At 36.4% G+C, this 19,335-nt stretch overlaps 2 protein-coding genes and 1 long non-coding RNA gene across 4 annotated transcripts; 2 read left to right on the forward strand and 1 right to left on the reverse strand.

Annotated features, from left to right (window-relative positions):
* Positions 1 to 528: 528 nt before the first annotated feature.
* On the reverse strand, positions 529 to 2,908 carry LOC119987534. Its single transcript, XM_038832466.1, has 8 exons — positions 2,756 to 2,908; positions 2,560 to 2,652; positions 2,113 to 2,328; positions 1,661 to 1,819; positions 1,487 to 1,516; positions 1,204 to 1,341; positions 732 to 1,098; positions 529 to 581 (listed from the first exon to the last, which is right to left on the reverse strand). Exons 1-8 carry the CDS (start codon positions 2,906 to 2,908, stop codon positions 529 to 531), a joined length of 1,209 nt encoding a protein of 402 aa, XP_038688394.1.
* A 2,723-nt stretch (positions 2,909 to 5,631) lies between these two features.
* On the forward strand, positions 5,632 to 8,791 carry LOC119987048. 2 transcript variants are annotated; one of them, XR_005465357.1, is made up of 3 exons: positions 5,632 to 5,990; positions 6,397 to 6,457; positions 7,083 to 8,791. It is a non-coding gene; the product is annotated as an uncharacterized LOC119987048 (long non-coding RNA). The 2 variants fall into 2 exon arrangements; XR_005465356.1 differs by having other exon boundaries at positions 5,635 to 5,990; positions 6,397 to 8,791.
* A 3,810-nt stretch (positions 8,792 to 12,601) lies between these two features.
* LOC119987047 (zinc finger A20 and AN1 domain-containing stress-associated protein 1-like) lies at positions 12,602 to 14,700 on the forward strand. The gene is made up of 2 exons (XM_038831763.1): positions 12,602 to 12,758; positions 13,792 to 14,700. Exon 2 carries the CDS (start codon positions 13,812 to 13,814, stop codon positions 14,319 to 14,321), a length of 510 nt encoding a protein of 169 aa, XP_038687691.1. The 5' UTR covers positions 12,602 to 12,758; positions 13,792 to 13,811; the 3' UTR covers positions 14,322 to 14,700.
* Positions 14,701 to 19,335: the final 4,635 nt, after the last annotated feature.

Consider the following 19,335-nt stretch of genomic DNA (forward strand, 5'->3'; position numbering starts at 1 on the left):
ATAAACTCTAAAAATTATTACTATTATTGTTTTCTTTAATATTTTACCTTTCACTACCCATTATTTATAACTTTACACGTGTCACTACACAATTGTTCTCAAAATTTTGGGATGTTACGGGTCTGTTTAGAAATAGTTTTCTGTTTCTAAAAATTATTTTGGCTTTGAAAATTCGTTTGGCAGGGTGTTTTCAGAAATTATTTTATAAAATTGAAAACTGTTTTTGGTTTTCAAAAACCCAAAAGCCAAAACTATTTTTTGATGTTTTGTAAAATCCTTTCTTGTTTTCTCTTTCCTCTGTCCTCTTTCTTTTCACAAAATCATCTGTCAAATAAATTTTGTTTTCAGTTTTATTTCTTAAAATTGTTTTCAAAATCTAATCTTAAAATCAGTCTTTGAAAGTAAAAAACCAAAACCATTTCCAAATACACCCAACATATCTGTCTCTCCTTCCTTTATAATCGGGGCCTCCTCTCACAGGAAACGCGGAAGGTCCAGTGCAATTTGGCAGAACAACATCTGTTGCTGCTACCTCTTGAAGTCCACACCACTGGACTTCTCCATTTGCAGGTTGGCTGCGCCTGCTATAGTACATGTAAAATAAAGGGAATTTGTATATGGTTTTGTCCAAACATCCAAATAGATTTTATTCATTACATTTATCAAAAGAGAGCATTTTGGACTCACAAATACATTTGCCAGAAATCTTAGTTAGATTCCAGTGTAATTACCAGGGCCCCCAAAATAGATGATGTGCCCAAAATTATCATAAATGCCGTCATCCAAAACTTGATAATGGTCTGGGATGTCAGCATAAGAAGATGTCTCTGTAGCTTTAACAATCACATAACTTTCATTTACAGTGCCAATCCTGCAGCAATATGCGTCCAACAAGGTATGTTGACAAAGGAAATGTTTACACAACCCAAAACCAGTACCCATGGGCGGACTAGGAACGTTGGGAGGACTGTACACTTTTCCACCCCATTCTATATAGGTTGCCACCTTTGTCAACTCAGTGAAAATATGATTTGGCCAAAATCCAATCTTGGTTCGTTCTGGGCCAAGTGCAAGCCACCAATGCCCACTAGGTGAATCCTATCATGCATGAAACTAGTAGAATTAGATTTGAATATAATAGAAAAGCAAAGAAAATCAAATGTATATATGTGTGTGTATGTATATTACAGGAATGTTGTTTACCCGATAAATTAGAAATCTTTTAACAAATATAGTTCCTCCCCTCTCAGACACAGGCTCAAGCGTTTGATCGATAGCATTATCATTTCGAGTGAGTACAAAACCAGCACAGTGTAAGTTCAAACACCGTGCTGCACCTGTCTATAGATCAAACCAGAAACAAACAAACAAACAAAAATTACAATTAAGAAATGAATTTTAGAATAGGGTCCAATATCATATTAGAAAATTTTATTTGTTACACCCACAATATAGTCCTTACATTTGTGTAAATAAAAAGTCTAACCCGATCATCGTTGTTTAGGGTAGGATTAACCTAAAGGAATAGAACAAAAAATAAATTAGCTAGTAAAATAACATATTTTATAGACTTCTCATAACTTTGATCAAATGATTTATTATTAATACTAGTATAAAGGTCAAAAACCGTCACCATGTAAAGGGGAAAAAAATTGTTTACCGTCCATCCAACTTCTATACTCTCTGCACCATTTGCGACCTTTACTTGAGAAGAACTGTATTGAGTACCGGTGATTGGTTTTGGGTTGTATACGGTTGATTCCATTCCACCTCCAATGAATACTTTTCCGGTACCATAGTTTGTGTGCAATATAGCATACTACAACATAGAGCCAGACATATACTATTTAGGAACGAATAGGAGGTAATGAGCTAGACTAAATTTAACAAATTTGAAAATAAAATCTCTAAATTTTTAGATGCTATATAACAGTAATACACATTGCACCTACTACAAATGGTTAGTCTTCTCGGAGTGTATATAAAAGATACATATATATATATATATAAACAATGATTAAAGATAACAATTGATAAAATTAAAATATATCTATATAAAGTTTTAGAAAAGAGATATATACAAATCATGTATGGTGATAGAAATTCACTCACATGTGTACCCTGTTCTTGTTGTGTGAATGGCTTGTACTGTGTATGATATATTTTTGAAGCCAATTTGGCGTTGATGAGATCTTCTTTAGTTGTTTTCTTGATAGGAACAGTACCAGCATGACAACCTTTACCATTTATCCACAAGTTTTTTGATCGATTAGTTGTTGAGGAATTTTTGAATGTTTTCCAGTTCTTAGGATATGAACTCGGTCTCATCTGCAACATTAATTACTCAAATTCAAGACATCTACTAAAATTTTTAATTCACTTCATCAAAACAAAATGTTGAGGATCTCAATATTTTTTTTCTCATATATTTCAAATGCTAAGATGAACGCACGTGATTCATATGAAATCGTGTGCGTCCGTCTCAGCATTTGGAATCGTAGTGACGAAAAAGCAATAGGATCCATAATAATGTTGATAAAATAACCATCGAAAACACACCTGATGATGAAAATTATGATTCTTCAATGCAGGATGATCGAATGCTGGTTGTTTATAAAAATCCACACAATCATACTTTTCTCCATATATTGTCTGCAAATACAATTACATCTCGGCAACTCAAAATGACTATACCATTCATAGTCGTTAAGCCAATTCTTCAAAAAAACAATAAGTCTTAGAAAAATATTTTTACCTCAATAGTTGTAACAGCTGGCTTATTTAGAAGCTTGAGTTCCTTCTCCAATTCAATATCTTCTTCTTTGGATAATTTTTGTGCTTCAATTCCAATATGAAGCTCAAGAAAAGACCAAACAAACAGAAATGCTATTGTAACCCATGTTGCCATCCTATTATTCCCTATACATGCAAAATAAAAAGGAAGAGTGAGAGAGAGAGAGAGAATTAATCTCATATATATTTTGAAACAATTAGACTGAAAATTAGATTAAGCAACATTAGAGGAGATAGGCAATGAAAGTTGCTTACCTGCACAGCAAATTCCTCTGTGTGAGTGATTGATTGATCACTTCTGAAGTAGTCAGTGTGTATTTTATAGACAAATCCCTAGTCTCATTTGAGTGGCTAAGGTGATTTGAATTTAATTAACCAACTAAGGCAATTGGGTGAAAATTGAAATCACCAATTAATTTACTTTCTTTTCTTTTTTGATTTTTTGATTTTTTTTCTCTCTTTTAAGGAAGAGAATTTATAATTCTTTTCAAAAATGTTTTCATATATTTCTTAATTTACTATTTATTGAGAATATTTATATTTTTGATAATTTATTTATGACCGATATTGTAAGAAAATTATATTGAGCATTATTGCTGAAAGTAGAAACGTAACCAAAGTTGCCCATTTAGAAAAAAAAATACCCATTATGCTAAATGGTTGTTTTCTCCCCTCTTTTCCTTTTTTAAATTTCATGAATCATGATAGGTAAAAACTAAAAATACCGATTAATCTTGATAATTTTTGACCCCCCCACCTTTTTTTTTCTCCTGATTTGATGATGAAATCAAAAGCCTCAAATCTGTCATATTCTTTTTTATTTTTTAGGAAAAGATTTAAAACTGTTCAAAAAACGTTTTGAAATATTTATTAATTTATAATAAAATATAAGAACATTCATATTTTGATATTTAATGATTACTGTTATAAATCTCATCCCATTCATACTAACAATATTATCAGTTTTGGGTTACCCGATTCCCGTAGACACATCGGACCCGCACGCCTTTGTTTATCCTAGGCCTAATAAATGGATTAAGCCCAACTCACTTAAGCCTAGGAAAATTTCTTATTGCAAGTAAAGGGTGAGCTTTGGCTATATTAACCCATTAGTTGGGGCATTGCCCAACCGATGTGGGAGTAACTCATAACACTCTTCTGCATTTCTGAGTTGTGTCAGACCCAATAAGTGGAGTAGAGACTACGTCCAATAGAACCGAATTGCTCCGATCCCACATCAGAAATTTAGTAGAATAAGATTTGTCCTTATAAAGAATATTATTTTCCCACATCAATTCCATGTGGTAATTTAACAACTACATATACTAAGAAAATTCGATTCAACCATAGACTCATTTAATAGGTCTAAGCATACAGAATACTTATATCCTTTTTGAAAATGATGGCTAGCCAACCTTTTGAAGTTTCCTGTTCGCTTATAGTCATTTTTTCCCTTTCTATAATAAGTGGCATACTATATGGTTATGGATAAGAGATGGTACACTTGGATAAATTTTTTAAATATTTAAAAATTATTTAAAAATGAGAGAGTTTTGAAAGGAAAAAAAAGGTATTCATCACTAATTGTTTGGATATTATTATTACCATTAAAAAAAAAGATCTACGAAAAAGATGACAAAATTGTACTTTTCATCTCTCAATTATTGGTCGGGTTTCATTTTCGTCCCTTAATTTTTTTTTTTTATCCCTTTTTCGTCTCCAACTATGAAAAGTACCTTGTATTTCCCTCGAATAAATCCGGTGACGGAAAAATCCTACGTAACATCCTATTGTTCGTCAGATTTGATTTCTTCGACGTGTCATATAGGTGCCAAGCAAGCATTTCTCGACCCCAATCTAACTTGAATGATAAAAATGACACTTTTCAATAATTGAGAGACGAAAATGGGAGAAAAAAAGCTTAGGGATGAAAATGAAACTCACTCTATAATTGAGGGACGAAAAGTATCTTTTTGTCACAAAAGAAATGGTAAATGAGTCCATTGAGTGTAGGGGATGAGTGATGAAAATCTTTATGTAGGAACTCTTTATCTACTAGCCGTTCCTTTTCTTTACCGATATGGGAGCTCATCAACGAGTGTAGGGGATGAGTGATAAAGATCTTTATGTGGGAACTCTTTATCTACTAACCTCTCCTTCCTTTCTTTATCGATGTGGGATCTCATCAATTAGTTACAACACTTGTGTTCAGCACATACTAATTCAATTAAAAATGATTTTTTTATAACAATCACATTGTAACCTAACTGACTTAGCGGTCAAAACTCACATTGTAATAGCTTGTCACCTTGCACTAACAAGATTTTGTTCGCTTTAGGCCCAACCACACTGAGATTCGCAAGCTTGCACGATGCAATTATCTCAAGTCCAACACAAGCCCATATTTGTTTGAGCCTAAAAAAACGATTATTGCTAGTTTGAAGGTTTTATCTTATAATATTATATACTTCACATCGTACAATGGTCAATGTGATATTTTAACGAGTACTCCAACACCACGTAGTATGACAGACATCTTAGCCTTGCATACACATGATCCAACCCACAAATACAAAAGAGTATCAAGACAAAAATCTCACATCAATATGACATAACACAACCGAATGATTTTTAAACAAAATTCGACTCCTCTCACATTGAAAATGTATTTTTTAGGTTTGAGTACAAATGACAACGATTCATGAAGAACAAATTCGTACCACCGGAAACTATTTCTCATTTATTTCTTGGTTGTTCCGTGGCTCGATGCTTATTATGGCTTCCTTATCGATGGCCTCTTTAGTCTTTATACCCAAGCTTTTACTGACCTGCCAGGCTGCCATTTAAAAGGGGGGAGAGAGTCGTTATTAATCTTGTTTAGGCTTTCCTCTGCTTGGACTTCAAATTACCCGCTCCTAAACAACCATGGCAACCATTGCCACAACCTCATTGTGCGCTACAAAACCCCGCTTCGCTGCCCCAAAAACTGGAATCCAGAACCGAAAACCTGCGAATTGTTGTGTTAGAACTCTTCGGGATCTAAAACGGGTTGCGGGTCTTCTTAGTTCGGGATTGGCTGTGGCGTTCGTGGGAAACGCCTCAGCTGTTGTTTTACCTTCGCTGGATCAGCTCAATGAGCCCGCCAATGCATTGTCTTTGCCCACTTGGGCTATACATGTCTCCAGTGTTGTCGAGTGGTGAGAATTTTAGATTTCTGCTAATTTTATTTACAGGTTTTGGGAATTGCGAATGTGTCGAGTAATTAGCTCGTTATTATTAGTAATTGTGTTATTGCTAATGTTATCTCCAATATTTTCGTTTTGTTTATCGGTTTCTACCCATCGCAAATTTCCGGTGATTTGCTTAGAAAATCGGAGGATAAAATTGATTAGGGTTACTGGGTTAGCTGATGTTACAGTGTTAGTCTTGGTGTAATGGATTTAGGCTTTGGAAAGTTTTGATGGAATTCCAGTATTGGATATTGAACTTGCTAGATTTAATTTTAGGATGGAAAGTTTGCGGCGATTCATCTTCTAAGCGATAGTCGGACTGCTGCTAAAAAAAATGTCCAAATGACACTTGTTTTTCCTTTTTCTTCTCCAGATGAATATACCTCCCTCCTACACGAATTGGACACAGCATGTGGAAGTTTCTTCATTATGAAGTAAGAGGATTTCACTACTGGATTATTCTTTGTTTAGACAAGTTATTTACTGTCTTATGCTTGGTTTGTAATGCTTGGAAGGTTTTGACTTAAAAAAGGTTGTTTTTTTTTCCTTTAAAACAGTATCAATGGTTTAAAATTTTGTATTAGACACAGCTTAGGAAATAACTTCTGTGAGGATTGAGAAATAGTATACTATATAGGGCTCGTGCTGTCCCTCTACTCCCCTCCCTCTCATGCTGCTAACAATAATAATAATAGTAGTAGTAATATCACTTATCAATACACACACACACACACACACACACAGAGATATATATATATATTGAAAGAAACCAGTACACAAAGGGCACCCTCAACCTAAAGCCAAACTGTATCTCCTTACCGTGTTCTTCCCTGTTCTGTTTTATTCTTCCGAACTGAAAACTAAGTACAAAAATCGTTTAGATTTAATTGATGCATGGGATTCCATCCTTTTTTATTACCATTATATGTTGTTATAATTCCAGACAAATCCACTTCTTATTATGTAACAAGTAACAACATATCTTGAAAAATAAAAATACTAAACGAAGAGAGGGATAGAGATAGAGAGAAGTGATGGGAGTTGCATATATGTTATCAGCGTTCTTTTGGGAGACTCAGAAGCGCGGCGGAGGAGCAATATGTACGAGGAAACTTCTTTTCTAATTCAGATATCAATGCTATGTTTTCTTGTTGAAGAAGGATAGCTTTCTTCCTCAGCTTCTCATTCTCTTCTATGATGATTTTGTTCTCCAGGTACAGCTTCAAGTTTGTGAGTTTCATATCTTTCCCTGCTTTTTCTTCACACCTTTGCCTGCATAATTTAAGACTAAAATGCATTAGAACCTTCCTAATGCATACAACTGTGATAAGTAGCATCAAATTCAAAAGAAAGTTGTTTTGGTGATGTCAAAACATATTAAACAGTTGTCATTTAGATGCTGGATCTTATTGCTAAAATACCTGGTAAGCCTGTATACTTGAATTTTAGGCTTCTTTGATCCTTGACTTCTCTCTGGAGAACGGATAGAAGGAGATGGGAACTTGTCTGCTGCGTTATTGCACATCCTTTGTTTTTCTGTGGTTCGTTTCTAACAGGATGCGGCTATTGAGCTGAATTTTGCAGAACATTAGCTCCTATAAATATAAGTGGGTTTTTGTGTTATGAATGTATAAATCCATCTATTGGAGCTGGTCAGTTTGCACTTGAGAGAGAGAAAGAGATTCCTCTTCTTTGGTAATGATGGAAGGTAGACTTGTAATTGCCAAGACAGAAGTAAACAGATATGGATCGAAAATTAAGAAAAAGCCTAAAAAAATGGATTGTTCTATGCTTGCCATTTATCTCCCACTTAGCTAACTTATAATTCCTTTTAGAAGAGGAAACATAATTATGCAGAAACGTTTATTCTAAACAAGGTTTATCATCACCTAAGTACATTTTCGGGGTGTTTGTTTGTTGCCGCGTGGAGAGAATCATGGAAAACTTGCTGGTACGCATGTCACGCCAACTCCCGAGTCCTGAGTGACTATTGAATATTCTTTTTTATTTTCTTCTTCATTTTGTTGTACTGACAGGCATATTATTGCATGCATCATCATCGTAGAGTTAAGTCACATGACTAAATTGTTAACCCTTCCCCGGGATAAGTTACATGATAGCTCTGATAAAATAATGGGTTATGATGGACACAACTATTCAAGCATTTGATTTATTGATTATGCCTTTCTTACTGGAGATCGTGGGACAAAGATGGTTCCCTGAGTTTATTTTATTGATGTCAGTGGTCTTGATTTTGCTATTACTCATCAAGCTGTTTCACGCTGGTTTCATCAAGCTTTGTCAGCTGCCTTAGCATCGGACAATGTTGCACTGTATTGATCTGATTAAACCTTTTAGTATATCTTCTTCATGGTGCATCAGGGCCCTGAACAGCACTGATTGATATGGTTATGCTAGTTGCAAGCGGTTTCATGGCATCACCACCAATTTAATGAAGTGTGAGCATTGCAAGGACTATGACAGGTTATCCATCTGTCTCTCTCTCTCTCACAGACACACACATGCATACTAGCTCTGTGGCCCATTAGAAGCAAATTGTTGGCATCTTTATTTGTACCCCTACCCCACTTCTTTTTCTTCTCATTATATTCAGTTTGAACTCAGATATCTAAGAGTCAAATGTTACATTGAGGGCCTAAAATGATGCATGGTCATGGAATTCAATTGCCTCTCTTGGACAATTTTTTACTGGTTACGCCTTCAGATTAATGATGTTCATGCCATAGTGAGTCTGATTAATGTTCTTTAATCATGCTTATTTACTTGTTACCCCTTCAGATTAATGATGGTCATGCCATAGTGAGTCTTATTAATGTTCTTTAATCATGGTTATGATGCATTGTGTCGTCACTTAAAATATTCTTACTTTTGTTGCTGCAAGACTCCTAGGTCCTATTCAATTGGGTTTTTCACTGAAGCTGGTGTGGTGAAAAAAAAGGAAGATACATACATATTATATATATATATATAGATCATTAGGTCAGCAAAAGAAAAAAGAAAACGATCAAGAGTTAGCAAGTGCTAGGGTTGAGTTTGGCTTTCATTATGCAGGTACAAAGGAATGCAAAAACGCGTATTAGATACACATAAGTATGAAATAAGTGTAGGGAGTATGTGTACCAGGTGTCTTTGCACTTTAGGTTCTAAGTTCTAATCCTAATCATGCCATTTTGAACGGAGAAGGAAGATCCATTTGTAGGAGACTACCACCACTCATACCCTCTCTTATAATATCATATTTTACTACTGTTAGTTCTGAAATCCGTGGTGAGGTTGAGAAGATGAAATAGTCAACAAAGAAATGAAACTCTGCTACATATTCTTCTCCTCCCCCTTCAAGTGCCCTGAAAAAACGGTACACCAAGTTTTAACGTTGTTGGAATGCATGATTATTCATGATGCCTGTGCATGATAGCTCCCAGGTCCCTCCCTATGCTCCAATTTTACATGTCTTATCTAACTATTTTCTGTACTATAACTGCAATCAATTGCTTGTTTTTGGTGTGTGCACATTCATCATGAACATGATTTCTACCTCATTATATAGCATCATAGTCATAACATCATGGCAGTTTTGATATTACAAATTAGGTCACTTATATACTGTCAACATATACATTATGAAAGCAGTAGAGGTATATACTACTTAACTGCTTGGCGATAGCTTATCTCTTCAGACTTAGAGTATAAAGAATGTTGTCCGAGATTGAGAGTTTGATTCTAAGCAGGTGTAGCTATTTTCAAATGGTTTGCGCTGAGTATTGGCTCAACTAACTTGTTGGGGGGTTTGCACGGTCTAACTATGCCCGAGTTTGGGCTTAGTGGAGTATTTAGAGGACAACATGTTGAGTTGTTCTCTGTTACCCAAATAAACAGTAGCACTTGTCTCCTATTTGTTTGCTATTTGTATGCTAGTACTCAAGATACAATGATGATATATTGAAGATATTGGCTATTCTGGTTTGTGCTATTGCAAGGTGGAGAGGTGGTAATAATTAGATACAACCAAATTGACATTTTTTTTTTAAAAAAAAAAGAGAGGCTATAAAAGCGTTTACCAATGTAATGGTTTCTTATGTAACCCCCATTAGGGCTTTGTTTAGGGTCAGCTGAAATAGGGTCTGGATTAGCAAGAAAAACAAATGATGATAATGAGGTTATGGAAGGTGGTGTCAGCAATTTATTATGGTTCTATAATTTCTTGTCATTATAAACAAAATTCGAATAAATCTCTTTTTCCTCCCTTCTTTCCTTACTTCCCCTGTCACTTTCAAACTCCAAAAATTGTCAAGATTAAAATTTCAATATCAGTCTGACATAACGGGGCATTTGATTGGCATTTTGAGGGGGAATGAGGTTAGTCGAGGGTGAGAATCACTCATTCCCTCGTTTGGTCGAGTTTGAGAGGGTGGAATCTTAAACTCATCTCATCCTCATTCCCTCCTTATGGAGATTAGTCAAGCTCACTAAAATGGTGAGATTTGTTAATCTTCACAAGGGAGAATGAGTTTGATAATCAAAAAGGCTATTATTACCCTTATTAAGAAGTAATCACAATCATTAAATTAATCTATTCTTATGTTTATGTACAAAAATTTGGGTAGTATGAAAATTGTACAATTAAAATTCTAACACTCATGCTCACTCGTTATTTCATACCAAACATGGTAATGTTCACCTCACACTCGCCTCAAGCTCGCCTCACACTCACACTCACACTTGTTGAATTAGTAACCAAATGTCCCGTAAGTTCTTTGATTCTAAGAACCAATGACAATAACCTTGAAAAATAAATCTGTGCGGGCATGTTTGACCCATAATGGATAATATCTTCAATGCATTTGGGTTGAGAATTTAAGAAAATAAAATATCTTTTTTCAAATATGGTCTGAGATAAAAAAAAAATTTCCTCGGCCCATTTGAGCTTTCCCCTAAAATAATTAAATATGGGCCAATACTTCTTCGGTCCAGCCCATATGCATCTGGTAGGTAGTGCCGCAATTTATGCTCTAATCGGCCCAATCCATCGTTCTTGTCACTCACATTTTTCTACAGTAAAAGCATTGTTACACATCTCAGCAACGTCTATCCCAGCAGTGTGTGATTATTGGGATGCTTTTGGGATGGATGTTGCTAAAATCTTTATCTTTCCAATATCTTGTGACTTTGTATCATAAATTTGTTGGGTGAACAATGGTGTAAATTTGTTAGGGTCAACAAAATGTATTTGGGACTGTGTTTTGTTGATGTGATTAAGCATTTTGTTGATGTTATATTTGCTGGCTTGATTTTTGGAGTAGTTGTTAATGTGGGTTAGGTGGGGCCCATGTGTTGGAGCCAACACGAAGGCCAACCATGTCTCATTCCTACATATTTGGCCCAACAAAAACCAGGACCATAAAAGTTGCATTGTTGTGGCCACTTTCTTATTCATGGCCCATCAAAAATAATAAAAACCACATCCATGCCCAAGCAAAATGGCACCATTGTGAGTGATCTTAGTGTGATGACATGCAAATCTAGCTTGGCTTGTAGAGTCTCTGGCTGATTCAAACTAGGTTGGTTGTAATGCTGTTGGTGAAGATTTCTGAACTAGAAGATGAACAAAGATAAGCTAAAGAGTCTCCCCAAGGGGTTTTTCTTTGGGCAAGACACTCTAATACTTAAGTCAGAAAAGGAAGAAGAGAAAACTAAGAATTTTGGGAATTAGAACTCTTAGGGAAAGAATATGAAAATTGTGAATGAATCTTTTACCTAATTGGGATGCCTTTTTATAGTAGCAACCTAACTCTAATTCATGCTGGAATTGGAGTCTGGTCTTTTATGGAAATTAGAGGACGTCCACCTTTGTTTTTCGAGTTGAGTTAGGAGTTTTTTCTAAAGATTCCTGTTCCATTTTTTAGGGACTGTTTTGCCCCTGACTTAAGCCAAGATATGTATCTCGGCATCGAAGTGTGTATCTCGGGGTCGAGATGTGTGCAAGGTTTTGTATTTTTCCATTCTATGGACTTTTGGGCTGGGTCATGATAAGGTTTACCGAGGTATGTCATCTAATACTTATTTGAAGGCTGTCACACGTAAGTTTTTTATTGTTGGGTGATTTTGGTATCATCATATGCTCCTCAGACCTACATCGAGTCGAACTTGTTTGGTCGATTTGGAGGTCTGCGTAAGTCATAACAATTTTGGAACGATTTTAATATACAATACCTTAGAAATGATTTTGATATTTACGAATTAGAAAGTACTTGATTGATTGTCCATCCATAGAGATACAGTTCACCTCCATACGTGGACAATGTCTAGTGGGTCCCAATAAAACCCGGTTCAGTTTACATCTCTCAGACCGGATCACTTATGAGAGAGGCGGCCAAAGGAGACGTGAAATTGAAGACGGGACCTTTATTAAGGCTGAGAGAGCCTTCACTTTTTGAAATGCAAACTTTACATAAAATTATTGGAATTACGAAAATGGACCCAAAATAATTGGCATCGCACCAACCGTCGGATTAGGAAACAATGACGACATCATGTGAATAAGGTCATATTGGACAGCTAGGATACAGTGGGTGCCGAAAGACCAAGAATATAAACAACGGGAGTTGGTATTCGGTTCGGGCTTTTGTTTTGATTAATCGACTCTCTCAAACATCACGTCGGAGCCTCTGTTCCTGTCAATCGGAGCTCTCTTTCATCGGATCGGATTACAAATCGGTACGAGTCGTAAATTCACCTCCCCCTAATTGATTTTGGATTGTTTTGTTCTGTCGAATTTATCTTCCCTCTGAATTATTCATTCCAGAAATTTGTTTTTGATGTTAATTTCGATTTAGTTTTTTTTCTTTTTTTTTTCGTTTTCATTTTTTTTCCGAAGAATTTCAAATGATTTTTTTTTTCTTTTGCAATTGCTATTAGAGAGATTAAGAGATATTTTTCTAAGGCTAAACTGTATAGATTCGAATGGTCTTGATTCGATTCTCACTGGAGTAATATATTTATTGCTACGAGTTAAGCTTTCGCACGAGAAAATTCTATGCATGCTGATTTAGGAATTTATACTTATATCGAATGTATGGAGAACCTGAGTTTAAGCTCATAAACGGTTCGAATTTAAGTTAGATGTATAAAAGGTAAAAGGCTTGTATTGTGGTTTTGAGATTAAGATATTTTTTAAGAATTTAGAAAATATCTTATGGTGTATCTTTTTGGGTTAAATTGTATAAATTCGAAGGGTCTTGATTCGATTTTCATTCAAGTAATATCTTTATGCTTACGATTGAACTTTCGTGTGAGAAAATTTTATGCATATTGACAATTTAAAAATTTAGACCTATATCGAATGTATAGATGGTTTGAGTTTAAATCCGTTCGAGTTTAAGTTGTATGTATAAGAGAAAACTTATAAGAAGCGGCCTTTTTGAGATTAAGATATTTTCTAAGAATTTAGATCGAATTAAATTGATATTTTTAAATTTTTGCTTAAAAATGGAAAACAAACGGCATATCTGGATTCTTCTGATGGGGGTATTTCCGTCTCCTACGGGAATTATTAGAAATTATTTTCCAACTAATGATTTGGTAATTTGATTTTAAGGAAGTCGGTATAAACGAAATCAATATATAGCGGAGTCTCTGATCTTTCGAACTGTTCTCTCAGATTTCCCAGGATAATCAAATTCCTCGAATACACAACGATCCACCCCGAGAAACTTTCAAAACCCTAACCCTAGTTCTTTTTTTTTAGCAGAGAAAGCAAGCTAATCAACGATGGGTTCGGAGCAGAACGAAGGCACAAGCTTTCCACCAGCGGAACCAAAGCTTTGCGTCAACGGCTGCGGCTTCTTCGGCACGCCTTCCAACATGAATCTCTGCTCCAAGTGCTATCGTGATCTTCGTGCCGAGGAGGAACGGGAGGCTTCTGCGATAGCCGCCGTGGAGAAATCTTTCAGTTTCAAAGCGAAAGAATCGGCTGTGGTTGATGCTGTCTCTTTGGTGGATGTTGAGCCGGCAGAACCTGTGACTGCGCTGGCGGTGGTTTCTTCCGAATCTTCGTCGTCTGGCGGTGATCAGGCCCCGCCCAAGGGGCCTACCAGGTGTGTTAGTTGCAACAAGAGGGTTGGATTGACGGGTTTCAAGTGCAAGTGCGGCAGCACTTACTGTGGGATGCATCGGTACCCTGAGCAGCATGAGTGTACCTTTGATTACAGGACCTCTGGCCGTGATGCAATTGCAAAGGCAAATCCTCTTGTTAAGGCTGACAAAGTTGAGAGGTTCTGATCGAATCTGAATTTCTGGGTAAATTTGGTATTTTTTTAAGGACCTTGCTTTGTTGGTTTCGGTTTCTATCTGGTCAGTAGTAAGTGGGTCAATGGGTCTTTTGTTGTGGGGTGGGGATGGGGTCTTTTATTGTTGGGGTGGATTTTCGATTCCTTAATAAAGCGAATGACTTAATTTTTAGTTGCTGTGTTTTTTTTTTAATGCCTTTGGCTTTCTTCTTCTGCTTGATAAGAAGCTTCGCAATATTTCTGTATCTTTTCTTCCTCTATACGTATGTTCTCCCGGTATATGCTATTGCTGGCATTATTTAGCTAGTCCGGAGTTCTACTTTTATTTCAATATATGCCTTAGTGTTTAATATATTCGAAACATTCAATCTCCCCTTTTTTCCCCAACCACAGAGAGCTACGTGGTTATACCCAAGTTAGCGTTTTATCATTCTTAATTTTCTTGTTGTGTTATTTACTTACTCTACCGTTGCCCATACTTTCAAATTGTTGGCTTGAAGATATAGATATTTACTTCTAAGTTCCAATTAATATTCCTGTAGTTGGATACCAATAGCAGTTCATCAGTTAGTCACTATGTTTCGCTTGGTCCTTTGCTTGATTATTTTTCTTGTGGCCACTTGGTTTGTTCTTTGTCTACATGGAACTTGCTGAAACTCTTTTGATTCTCTTCATACTAGCATGTTGCTCCCAATGATATTTTAAGATTTCATCCCACTGTCACTTTCATGTTGGCGTTGCTTATCATTTAGATTAGCTCAATAGCGCTAAGAAGTTGCCTTTATTTGGTGTGTGCTTACTGCTTACAGCTATTAGTTTTATGTTAGTTCTTGCTGGTCCACCTAACTTTAATGCTAATTTATTCATTTTGCAAAGTAGGGTATTGAGATGAAGATAGTTTCAACCACAGTTCTTTCTAATCTCTTCCAGACTTGCCACATGAGCTAGGAATATTAGAGTCATCTGGTGTACCCTACTTCCCCAAAAAAATTAGCTGTGAACACACACCAAATAAAGGACTTGCACTACTTTGTGAGGCACCCTCTTGGTGCCCTGTGATAATAAAGTTTCCTTTTCATTTAAGACGAAAGACTATAGCATAGTTTTGTGTTGCGCTTGTTTACCTTAAGAATATTGAAGTCTGGATTGGTCTAGGGTGGGAGTTAGAGCATATCCCCCAGTTGATGGGTTTGTAGATTTTTTTTCTGTCAAATTCTGGTCTTCCTTAGTTTGTAAAAGTTCTTCTTGAGTCCATTAGTGTGAGCTTTGGCTTCTTTGTAATTCTCTCTTTGCACCACCTTGGTGCCTCTATAAAAATTGACCATTTCAAAAAGAAAAAAGAGAACATTTCATGGGCCCTCGGGCATGGTCCATGGAACAATTATTTCTTTTCTGAATATTATAGCAGTTTTTCTTTTTGAATGGAGAATAATAGCATATTTACTTGATTTTAGCACTGCAATCACTTCATGGACTATTACGATCTTTTGAAATCAAATGCACCCTGCATCAAGAATAATTTGTTACCGGAAGACAACTTTATCCGTGCCCGGGAATTATGGGTCCTTTAAGTGCTTCCTCTCAATAACTGATTTTTATCATCTTAGAGCACTAGGTTTTAAGGGTAACCAAATCAGCGGTGTTTGAACCTCTTGTTACCCTGCTCTTCCTCTTTTTTGGTTTTAATCCTTTTCATTTTAGTTTTGTTTCTTTGTGGTCAACATTTTTTCCTGATATTTTATGAGCTTACAAAAGGGTAGACTTGGGTGTCGACTAAATCAGGTTGGTTCCCGCTGGCATTATTCAGGATAAAATTGCTAAATTTCTTCTATTAGGACTGCTAACTCATCCTGGACTCTAAGGCATGTTAAATTTCAATGACTCTCGAAAAGATTAGCTCCTTGTTTTAAAATTACATTTGGATAGATTTTAACTGTAAGCCAGCTCAGTTCTTTCTTCCAAAGTCCGAAGTGTAGTCTTTTTGAGAGTCCTTTCAATGCCTCCTTCGATCCTTTCCCTTATCATTTTTTATCACAGAGTCTATGGGTACGGTATTGGCTGAAACACGGACCTTCGCTTATATGTGGTCTTCCTTTACTTTTTCTGCCCATCCCTCTATATCGCTCTTAAATGGTCACAGGCGAGGTTGGTGCGAGTCTCGAGATTGATCTGATGGATATACGAGGTAGGGCGGATGTGGGGCCAATCTGTAAATGTTAAAAGCGGAGACTCAATGTCGAAGTGATGGAAGGGTTGAGGTGGAAATGATTGAAGGTCGTAGTCGAAGTGTGTTGCAAGATGTAGTAAGGATGTAGTTCTAGCAGTCATACCTGCGACCCTGCCGAGGAGGACTTAGACGATTTTCGGCCACTACGACCGACAAGAGTTAGACCTGTGTGTGGATCAATAGCTGGGAGCTGGCGTGGGATTTATGGGTTGGAGTGAGAGATCTATCATGATGTTGCATGGAGGGTATGAGCTTTTGTATGCAAAGCAATTCCAATGTAATGTTGGAGAATTTTCAGCTTATTTATTATTTAGTGATAACTGAGGTCCAAGTTCTGATGCTATTGAATCAGAGTTGCTGTTCAACCATCCATCAGGGAAACAGAGTTAGTAGAATTTCTGGTTATTTGAACAATTGAACTTCACCATATTCTTATTGTACTATTGTACTGTGTACTGTGTACTGTGTACTGTTTTAAAGTTGTGGATAGTGTATTGTTTACATGCCATTGTTTAGTGGACTAGATGAAATGGATGCATATGAATTATGGGTACAAGCTTTTAATTGTATTGTATTGTGATTGTGGCTTAAAATTCATGTACTGCCTCTGCATGTGCTGCTCCTGTATGCAAGTTGAAAAGGTTGGAATCTTGTGATTGGTTAGGGATTGAAAGTTGAAAACTTGAGATGGTTCAGGGTGAGGGGGCGGCAACTTTTGTTTGTAATTACTGTTTAATATCACTTTATTGTGCTTTTGACGATCTTGTCATGAACTTTTATAGAATATTTAATATATTGAGGCATGGATTTCTTTTACATGATATGCTGCAGTTTGAACTACCCCAATTATGCGCTTTTGAAAGTAGATGCTAATTCGCTATCTTGCATCTTGTGCTTGTTACTGATTTTATTCGTTTCAAGTTGCCGAGGCTGTGACCAGAATGGTTAGAGTCATATTGTGCATTTAGTGAAATCTTTGTTCAGTGTGGAAAGTGTGCCTTGAGGCATCTTCAGGACCACACGCTATTGAATCTAGACTGAACCGTCTTTGTCGTGGCCAAAGTGAAACGGGGGAAAGAAAGTAAAAGGCGACCTGCAAGGCCTGCTGTGGTGGATCCTCTTCCATGGATTCATGAATGAGGCCATTCGGAGAAGGCGTGCTGTGTGGTGGAGCAGTCTCTCTCCGACCCACGCCCGCACGGCTGCAATTACATAGAAAAAATGGTGTTGGACAAAGCTTTAGGATTTAGAGATTGTAGAACAAGTGGAATGAGACATGATTCCATTTAGGGTGTTCTTGAACATTTTCAAAACTTATTACTGCTACTGCTAGTGTTTTTTTTTTTTTTTTTTTAGGTGAGGGTTGTGATTTGAAGGGGTGCCCACCTGAGTTAATGTGGTGGTAGTCCTCATATGACAATATGACATTGCTTGTTTGGCATGTATTTAATATACAGAATTTAGACTTGGAATGTTACAGATATGGAAAAGGATTTCTGTCTGAGTCAACATTGAGCGTAATCTTCTGACTGACTGGATTTTTTTTCTTGAAATACCCTACCCTTGAGAAATCCTTGAGAAATCCTTGAGAAATTTGCTTCTCATTAGAATCGAACCTTTGATCTACATGTTTAACTCAATCGATTGTCAACTAAATAACCTCTCGTTGATAATTGACTTGATTCAATTGTAAGAAATTACTATTGGTTAAGAAGTTCCTCTTGGATTAAGGAAGCTCATTAGTCATTCCTAGAAAAAAGAAAGGAAGCTCATTCAATAAGAGGGGTCCCATGGCAGGGACATATCAACCATCGGAATAGTGGAACTGGTTCAAGTGTTTTTATCATACTTATTCTTCACTCAAAACATTTATTTTGGTAGGTAGTGAGGATCTCTGATGCAACCTGTCACCACTTGATGCTGCACCTCACCTGTGTTCTTTCATCTTGATCATCCACATATTACATGTTTTTATTGAATTCACCCGACCCGATAGTACCCATTTTTCGAACGTTCACTGATGGGTAGAGGTTTTCATTGTATCAATCTATCCTTATGTGATTCTTGTTGAAGTATATACTCGGGGGTGGAGGAAGAGCCCAAAGTGGACTCCTCCACTCATGGATAGAGAAGATGACCAAGGTTTCGCTATCCGCCGCTGAACTTATTCAAATTAAATGTGCACTATACAACTACATATGTAGTAGTGTGAGATGTTTGGTACTAGAACTAGTGTAGGCAAATGGCAATCATTCTTTATGCTTTTAGGTGTGGTGTGGACTTGGAGGACATTGTATGTCCCACAACCACATTTTATACTGCATCCTTTGACATAAAAGCATGATCCATCTTTTCTTCTTTCCCCCATTTTCAAGTCTCTGAGAAAAGACTTGTCCAATGAAAGATGTAAAGAAGATGTCGTCAACAACTTTCACTATTGGAAGGGAAATGTCCAAGAAGAAAAGCAATGCAAATGTGCTACTATGACTTTAATTATGGGTACAGATTACAATATTAAATCTCAAGTGTTTTTGGAGGTTAAAGCTCTTTAAATTTGAACCTTCTTTTTTTGTGATCTCATAAGGGGAATAAAGGAAAGCTTTGTTTGAAATTTCAAATTCTTCTGCCATGCCTGAATCATTTGGCCAAAGAATCCATCAATGCAGTATGAGAGCCAATATGACTCGTATGATTCAGTCCGGATACACATATTAGAGCAAGTGATAGCAATTTTTGCAATACAATGGGTAATATTATTAGAAGTTCTAGGAGAATATAA

Source organism: Tripterygium wilfordii, chromosome 20 (genome assembly GCF_013401445.1).
Source record: "Tripterygium wilfordii isolate XIE 37 chromosome 20, ASM1340144v1, whole genome shotgun sequence".
Classification (NCBI taxonomy): domain Eukaryota; kingdom Viridiplantae; phylum Streptophyta; class Magnoliopsida; order Celastrales; family Celastraceae; genus Tripterygium; species Tripterygium wilfordii.

Bases quoted from the DNA above. Each gene is read 5' to 3' on its own strand.
- LOC119987534 (XM_038832466.1), bottom strand. From the start codon at position 2,908: ATGGCAACATGGGTTACAATAGCATTTCTGTTTGTTTGGTCTTTTCTT. The intron at 1,820-2,112 runs GTGAGTGAATTT...TCTATGTTGTAG, and splicing joins AACAAGAACAGGGTACACAT to TATGCTATATTGCACACAAA. The intron at 1,517-1,660 runs GTAAACAATTTT...CTATTCCTTTAG, and splicing joins GTATAGAAGTTGGATGGACG to GTTAATCCTACCCTAAACAA.
- LOC119987047 (XM_038831763.1), top strand. From the start codon at position 13,812: ATGGGTTCGGAGCAGAACGAAGGCACAAGCTTTCCACCAGCGGAACCA.